The 9,000-nt window shown below is 51.2% G+C and overlaps 1 protein-coding gene across 1 annotated transcript; it reads right to left on the bottom strand.

The window, feature by feature from the left end:
• Nucleotides 1-4,211: 4,211 nt before the first annotated feature.
• Nucleotides 4,212-6,047, bottom strand: LOC134477211 (endogenous retrovirus group K member 5 Gag polyprotein-like). The gene has a single exon (XM_063254238.1). The coding sequence runs from the start codon at nt 6,045-6,047 to the stop codon at nt 4,212-4,214; it is 1,836 nt and encodes a 611-aa protein (XP_063110308.1).
• Between the last annotated feature and the right edge of the window lie 2,953 nt (nt 6,048-9,000).

Genomic DNA, 9,000 nt, shown 5'->3' with positions numbered 1-9,000 from the left:
AACTGGTCCAACCCAGTCTTGAGTCTGGACAGGGACCCAAAGGTAACTGGGGCGGTATGCCAAGATTGCAAAAATGGTGTAACCGTTCCAACAATTAGCCAGCAAGCAAGAGGAGCCATTGCCCTGCGAGGAATTGCAATAGAAGGTGTGCTGATGAGAGAGCACAAAGACGAACGGAGGGTCCACGCAGACCTCCCTATTAAGCAAATAAGTTCCGTTCGCTGAACCCGTGACATTGGCAGTGGAGGTATTGGATAACGTTTGGTTAAGTGTCATGAAGGGGCGGAGGTCCAAGCATGCGCCCATTGCATTGCAAAGCTGATGCTGCGCAAAGATGGAAGAGGTGTGACGAGTGGGGTCGGGCAGAGGTTCAGGGCAATATCCTGTAGCTGCCCAGGCGGCCCCCACTGAATAATTCTGCAGCTTAGTTAGGTTGCCCTCCTTTCTGGGGAGGGTGGTCCAGAGCCACCATCCCTCACGGGTTATGGGGTATGGATGGATGGTTGGGACACAGCGGCGCCAGAAGGGTTCTGCCAGTCTAGTTATTCGAGGGACATAGGTGTCACAGGATTCAAAAAGTGGATGCCTCGGGGCCTGAAAATCTCTGCTGCAGTCAGGCATGATAGGCCACCGCGCCTGATTGAGCGTCAAGCATGTTTCAGGGGAACTAACATTGCCTAGTCCCTCACACTCCATGCATGTCCAATTAACGAATTCCAGCAATGGCAAGGTCAAATTGGACCTCTGCATTGTGACTGAGATGTTGGCATAAGACAGAATGATAGTATCGGGAGTAAGTGGGAAAGAGATATTGAACTTACTGACAGTGCGTGAAACACGTTTACCGCTCGGCAGGGGGTTTATCCGTTGACCCTTCCGGCACTTTCACCTGTGATACGCCGCTGACTCTGACCAGGCGCTCCGGGATCCACACCGGTTCTTTTCCAGGCTCCTGTGGGAAGACACAGACCGCACCTCGGGTCCAGCTAAGTACTGGATCCGGGCCGTTCCACTGCCCTGTGAGGACGTCCTTCCACTTTACCATGCCTTTATGCTCAGGTGAGGGACTAACATGCTCCTCTGCGGGGGCACGATCATGTGCGTTTAGGTTCAAAAAATTGTGTGTGAACAGGGCCAATGAGAGTCTTCCTTTCGGGGGGAGGCCATGGCCCATTCCCTCCTTTTGTTTAAGTAAGATAGTTTTGAGTGTTCTATGGGCCCGCTCAATGATGCCCTGCCCCTGTGGATTGTAGGGGATTCCATGTTTAAGTGTCACTTGCATTTTGGAGCAGAATTGGGCAAAAGTTTTGCTGGTGTAAGTGGGGCCATTATCTGTTTTTAAGATTTGTGGCTTTCCCCATGCCGCCCACGCGGCTAGACAGTGATTGATGACATGTGTGACCTTCTCACCAGTTTCCGCTGTGGCGAAAATGACCTGTGAGCAGGTATCAACAGATACATGCAGGTACTTGAGGGAACCAAAGTCCTGAATATGGGTGACATCCATTTGCCAAATGTGGTTGGGATTCAAGCCCCTGGGATTGATGCCCACGGACGGTGTGGGCAGATGGGTCGTACAATCTGAGCACAGTTTCACTATATCACGTGCCTGTTGCCTGTATATGCCGAACCGCACCACCAAGGTGCGCGCATTCACATGGTATAGTGAATGAAATGTTCTGGCTGCGGTCTGGGGGTCCTGGGACTCAAAGATCCACAGAGGGCGTGTTGCCTCATCAGCGGCGGCATTACCCCGAGACAACGGCCCAGGTAACTGGCTATGGGCTCTGATGTGTGTGGCATATACTTTTCCTCTACGGGAGAGCAGCAGATTTTGTATCTCCCCCAGCAGACCGGTAACAGTGGATGTGGGTTTAATGGGTCCGGCTGTCTCCAGGACCTGCATGGCATTAACCACATACTTTGAATCTGAAACAATATTGATGTCCCCCAGGAATACCCGCAGCACTTCCCACACAATCTGGAGCTCTACCACCTGGGGCTGGTCCGGGACAAACTGAAAGGAGACCGGAGGGTGGCCTGTCACCACGTATGCCCCCACTCCAGTCTTAGACCCATCTGTGAAGATAACAGGGGCACCAGAAATAGGTTGAGGGGAGGTTGTCTTGGGGAAAATAACCGGGTGGGCAGTTATAAATTGCAGCAGCGGGCTTCTGGGTACTTGGTTGTTAATAGGCCCAACAAAAGAGCATCTAAGAATAGCCCATGTGTCTACGCAGGCAGTCAGTGTTTGTATCTGTTCTTCGGTGTATGGGACATGTAACGCTGCAGGTGGAACACCAAAGTGTTGGATGGATTGTTGGATGGCTCTTAAGGCAAGGGAGGCTACTGCCTCCGGGTAATACTGTATAACTTGGGCGGGGGAAACCTTGGGGTGTACCCAAAGTAACGGCCCCTCCTGCCACAGGGTGGCCGTGGGTTGCTTAGCTGTTTTTAAGAGGCACGCAACAAAGGGCTGCTCCGGATCAATACATTGCAGCGCTGCCTTAGTCAGTGCCTGCTCAACCTTCTGCAGCGCGGCCTCGGCTGCCGGGGTGAGTGTTCTGGGGGAAGTGAGATCCAAGTCACCCTTAAGAATCTCAAACAGGGGCTGCAGTTCCTGACTGGATAGTGACAAGTACGGCCTTACCCAGTTGATATCTCCCAGCAGTTGCTGGGCATCATTAAGGGTTTGGATAGTGTCTCTTCGAATAGTGAGTCTTTGAGGGAAAACCTGGGTAGGGGATATATTAGCCCCCAGGAACGAGGTCAAGGTTGATTGTTGAATCTTGTTGGGGGCGATGTGTAGGTTAGCCGAGCGAAGTGCACCGATCAGCGCGCCAAGGGCAGAGTGTAGCTTGACCTCGTCCTTACCGGAAAGCAGGATGTCATCCATATAATGGATGCATCTAACAACGGGGAAGTTTTTAAGCACTGGTTGAATGACTGAACTGACATACCGTTGACATATGGTGGGACTATTGGTCATACCTTGGGGTAGGGCTTTCCATTCATACCGTAAGTCGGGGCTTTCTTGGTTTACTGTGGGTAGGGTAAACGCAAATCGGGGGGTATCTGCCTCATGCAATGGGATGGAGAAGAAGCAATCTTTTAAGTCTATCACATACAAGTGCCACCCTCGTGGCAGGGCTGTAAGAGCTGGTAGGCCTCGCTGTACTGCTCCTAGCAGCTGGACCTGTGCGTTGACGGCCCGCAGGTCGTGGAGCAATCTCCACTTCCCCGTTTTCTTTCTGATGACAAAAATGCGGGTATTCCAGGGAGAAGTTGACGGCTGGATATGTCCCAGCCGCAACTGCTCCTGAATTAACTGGAATGCTGCCTCTCTTTTCTCTGCAGGTAAGGGCCACTGTTTCACCCACACTGGGGTGTCAGATTTCCATGTCAATTTTATGGGAGTGGGTGTGAGAGGCATCGCAGTGGCCCCTAAGAAAAACCCAGTCCCTTCCTATCCCTCTTAGCGGTGGTGGGTACCGGGGAGGTTCCTCCTTGTAGTTTGATTCCCAAGCCCCTGCCTGGGGTGTAACCCATGCGTCTCATGATACCTTGAGACACCTCTGAGCATCCCGTCTGGAGGGTAATATCCATCTGAACTAGGATATCTCTTCCCCATAGGGTCACTGGAAGATTGAGAACATAGGGCTGGAAAGACCCTTTGTGTCCCTCCTCATCTTGCCATGGCAGGGGCTGTGCACTAACACTAGGCGAGTGAACAAACCCCAGGCCTTGAAGGGTCTGCTCCGTCACATTGAGGGGCCAGGAGGCCGGCCAATCCTTTTGAGTGATAATGGAACAATCGGCACCAGTGTCTAATAGCCCCCTGATTCCCCTGCCATTGACTAGGAGAAGCAACATAGGCCTCTCCTGCAGAGTCATCTGGAGGCCGATGAAATCCCTGCCCGTGGATCCAAACCCCTGGTCTCCTCGGGTTCGGTCCTTGGCCGGATATTGACCATGCAAGCTGGGTAAAATGAGCAGCTGAGCTATCCGGTCCCCATCATTTATGACTAGAGTCCCCTGTAGCGACTGGACCATGATCTTGACCTTACCTGTGTAATCAGAATCAATCACACCGGGCATGACTGTGAGGCCACGGAGGGCCGCCGAGGAGCGTCCCAGCAGTAACCCCACGGTATTCGGTGGTAACGGCCCCCTAAACGAGGTCTCTATCAGCTGGACTCCCATCTCGGGGGTCAATATGAGTCCGGAGGTGGCACTGAGGTCCACTCCTGCTGACCCTGGGGTAGCCCTGATTGGTTGATCATCCCTGGGAAGGGACTGCTGAGGGGAAGGGGGCCCGCCTTGTGGGTGGGCCCCCTCTGGCCGTTTTTTGGCTGCAGGTCTTTTCGTCCAGTTAGCGAATTTCCCTCTTTGTCAAACACAGAGCGACAGTCCTTTGCCGCGTGGTGACCCTTGCGGCACCGTTGGCATAGGCCCGCTTGCCCTTCGCCGGGCGCCTCACTCGGCTGGGTTTGGTCGGTTGCATTCTGTTTATTTGGGCAAAACCTTCGGACATGCCTTTGCTGACCGCACGCAAAGCACTTCCTGTTACCCTGTGCTCGCTGTCGCGCAGCCGGGGTGCGGGAACTGAGGGCAGCATTAATGGATGCGCTCACCAAGGTTGCCAGGCCTGAATTGGAGAGTGGCCCCCCCACCTCCCTGCATAATTTTGTCCAAGCCTCCAAGCTTTTGTTCTTATGCGGTGTGATTACCGCACGGCAATCCTTGGTGCACTGTTCAAAAACCAGCTGTTTTATTAGGGGCTGGGCCACGCTAAGGTCAGGGAAGACTTTACCGGCCGCATCAAGCATCCTAGCTACAAAATCAGAGAAAGGCTCTGTGGTTCCTTGCACAATCTTGGTGAGGCACGCGGTGTGCTCACCTGGCTTAGCAAGCTGTTTCCAGGCAGCGATTGCACACTTTGTGATCTGGTCATAGACTGCCTGAGGGTGCCTGATTTGATCATGTGCATGGGCACCCTGGCCCAGTAGCATATCCTTATTCCATCTGACATTACGTTCTCTAGCATTCTTTTCAGCCTGTTCCCCACAGTATTCATCATTCCAGGCCTTCCAGTCCATAAACTGTCCAGGGGACAGACACGCCCTTGCGAGCTGTGCCCAGTCCGAAGGCGTCAGGGGGGTGGTCCCTATGTTTTCCAAAAGAGCCTGTGTAAAGGGGGCGTTGGGGCCGTAAGTCGAAACTGCCTCTTTTAATCCCTTAACCACTTTCATGTCCAGGGGCTGATAATAAGGCGTGCCGGCCTGGTCCTGGAGGACCGGGTAGAAACTGGGAGCATCATACGAGGTAAGGCCTCTACGCAAGACGTCCCATAAACGGCCATGAAGTGAACGGCGCCCGGAATGCGGAAGTGCCGCGGGGAAGGGAGGAGGCGGCCCCCAACCGCAGGGGGCGTTCGCCCCAGGAGGCGACTCCCAAGGAGGGGCAGACGGGACCAACCCCGCCCCACCGGCATTGCGTGTCCCCTGCTGTTCACTCTCCAATCTCTCGAGCTCCTCCCCCAGACTCTCCATCATGCCATCACACAGCAGTCCCGCAGGTTGGCGGGCCGCCTGTCCTGCACCGTGATGCGGGCCAGGTTTTGAGTTCCTTTTCTCTCCTGAGCTTGTATAAAGGTTGTCTTCCTCTGTCTCAGAATGGCTCGGCAAGCCGGCCTCCGAAGCTTCCCTAGAGCTCTCTGAGCGTGCCTGTTCGAAAGCACGGCGTGCTTCTTGTAGTCCATGGGCTGCACCTAACGCACTTTCGGTTTTTAGGCAGGCTCTAACCATTTCCCAAATGGGGCGAACCATAGGATCCACGCCCATACCTTGTTCTTCAGCGAACTGAATATCCCGCCCTAATTTCTCCCAGGGGGGTAAGGTAAGAGAGCCTGTAGGCAGAAACCACGGAGCCAGATCATTAATGCATTTAAAGAACTGTAAAACTGTCTGCTTTTCCATTCGAATCTCCCTCGCCTTAAGCAATATCTGTAGAGAGAGGGCGAGGGGGCCACAGTTCACGTTGCCCATTCTGGCAGACGTAAAAGCCTCAGGCGTCTTAGCCCGTAGAGGCCTGCCCTTCTTTTTCGGGCAAGGTCGGCCCTAGCAAGGGGTGGGCCGGCAAGTCCCTTAAGGTGCGTCCACCAAGGGCGGGGTTGAGCCACCACTCACCCGCAGTTACGTACCGTTCCTCGAAGCAGTCACAGGAGCCACAGAAGGCACGGGAGAGGTTTCGAGTCCCCGTACGGGCCACCAGCTGTCCGGAGCTGCTTCCGTCCCGCGGAATGTAGCACACGAACACTTAGCCTCTGCAAGCACCTTTATTGACTGGGCAGCAACCTCGATATACGTCCGTCCGTGACGGCTTCTTCCGTGTTGTGCGTCGGGCACTTCCTATGCTTGGGCTTATGTAGCTAATGTTATCCACTCACGGGATTACACGTGGGGAAAGGTGATTGGGCGGCAATAAGGAAGCAATCAATCATTACCATATATGGCGGGGACGGTAAGCCGAGCAAGAACCAGGAAGCAGGATGCGAGCCCCATCTTGGGCACACGATGGGTGGGGGAGCAGCGAGGCGGAGGGAGGCGAGCGCCATCTTGCGGGTACTCTTATACAGATATGGCCGGCTCCCTACAACTATGGAAACCACTGACCACAGCTTAGGAATCACCATAGAATCACAAATATGGCCATGTTGTTTTCCCAACAAAATGTACTACCAAGTGCACATCACAAACTGCCTAATGTTCTGCCCATTGTGAATATTTCCCTTCACCTCTGTCCATCAAAGACATCCGGGAAGGAGGATGTGATTCTGCAGCTCTCTCTGTGTGTGTGCTGTACCAAAATGTTCAGAGTCATCTGTAAAACAGGCCCTTGTCTTCTCATCCTTCGCATTTGATCATATAGCACATTCCATGAGGCCAGAGATATTGCTGTCAATTTAAAGAATGTATAGTATGCATAGTAGCCTGTGTACAATCTCTCAGCCTTTTCACTTGCCCTGCTTGTGCACAGTGGTGCTTCCCTTGGTGGTCATGTGTGCACCTCTTCCATTTCATGATGAGCTGTGGCTGTGCATTTACAAATGCATGATTTAGTGGATCAGTGACATCCAGGTCATGGATGTAGACATTTGTGAGTATCCCGATGAGGCTGAGGACACTGAGCTCCTGGAGTCTAGTATGATTATGCTGACAGATGAAGAAGTTTCCCTACTTACAGTGCCAGAGAGATTTGCACACACACTCTCCCATGATGTTAGCTTTGCTGCTTTAGCTGAGAAAGCCAATCCTGTGTGTGACCAAGCATGATAATGAGAAACTCCTTAGGACCCACTCTCAACACTCATATTTTGGGTACAGTTTTTATAGTTTTCAGTCCATGGTCATTGGCTCCAAGTTTGGATGGCATGCCATAGTGACATGATAGAGGAGGCTTTCTTACAGTAGGGCAGTGGGAAGTGGACAGGAACAGGGAGAAGGAAGTACATATTCCTTCCCAGGCCACACCCAGAGGGACTCTTCTCAACCCCGAGAGGCCTTATCTCCAACACCACAGGCCAGCTATGAGCCCCTTCAGGGCACTAACTCAGTCTTGAGCATCACACAGCCATGATCCACTCAACTCTCAAAATATGCACCACTGAGTGCATCTGGGTTTTGAGCATACAGGGATCCAGAAAGGGATGCATGATAGTCAACTACAAAGGAAACCTTCCAGTTATGTCCCTGCATTCACAATAAAGTTGGTTCCCTGAGTTCTTTGATTCTGGACTTAATTACTTGCCCTGTGCATCCCTGAAGGTAAATTCCTGTCTGGACTTACACTGATATCCTGGCACTGTCTTTGGACAGTAGTGTGTTTGTATCCTCAGTCATCATAGAGCTAAGATGCATAGAGAACCAGTTCTGAGACATATTTGCAGATAGAGATGCGACTCTTGAGGATAGAATGTACTTAGAGTTTTCACCATGTCTTCTATGCAACATCCACTCCAATCCTTTTCTTGGGTCTGCCGCATCCATATCCAGCAGTTACCACAGGCAATGGAGTAAGTAGCGGCTGTGCTGCTGAAGGACAAAGTCTGTGGGAGTTTCAGACGGCCAGGTCCAAACTTCTTTGCCTGCACTTAGAACTGGATCCATAGGGACAAGAAGATTCAGACAGACCCATCAGTCACCTGCTTTCCTAACTGCCCCTGTGGAGATAGAGAATCAGCACTTCACAGACTCAGGGTATTATGTGCTACCACCACTTGTACACAATATAGCCCTTCCCTGGAGCTGTAGGGCTGAAATGATCCAGTAATCACTAACGGGGAATCTGGGTCCTGCACAGGAGCATCTCAGGGACCCAGAAGCTCTACCAAGCCTACCCTCCTGAACAGCATGAGCTGCACCTCACACAAGAAACTTGCAAACACATGAAATATTTTGATTTTATGCTGTTTCTTTATTTGAATGAATTTGCAACTTTAAAACACTTGAAGTGCTAATTAAAAATGATAGAAGTATCTGACTCAGTGTCATTTCAACCTTGTTATACACGGGCATTTCTAAATATCTCTCAATTATCTTTTATAAGAAAGAAATTAAATATTGGAAATATTAATGTGTGGCACTTATCAGTAAAGTTGGTTAGAACACACTTTAGTAATCCTACTTGACAGAATGTTTGATCAACGGAAAAAACTCATAATTATGGAAATCTCTGAGTACCTTGGCTCTTAGTATCATCATTTTTATTGAACTACATTTTTTAAAGTTTTTTCTATCTTTTTATCGGCACTGGGGATCGAACTCACAACTGCCTGCTTGCAAGGCAGGTACTTATGTCACTGAGATAAATCCCCGGCCCTGAACTAAATTCTTATAAATGCTGTAATTTTAAGATCCTTTTCTGACAGAATTATGTGATTTTTCATTGTGAGCAGGTGGGGATGTGATTTGTATGTTATCATACATCTGACAACAATTT

Source organism: Cavia porcellus, unplaced genomic scaffold (assembly GCF_034190915.1).
Source record: "Cavia porcellus strain 051 isolate PalLab524CR breed Dunkin Hartley unplaced genomic scaffold, mCavPor4.1 scaffold_8, whole genome shotgun sequence".
NCBI classification, from domain to species: domain Eukaryota; kingdom Metazoa; phylum Chordata; class Mammalia; order Rodentia; family Caviidae; genus Cavia; species Cavia porcellus.
This window is presented reverse-complemented; position numbering and strand designations above follow the sequence as displayed.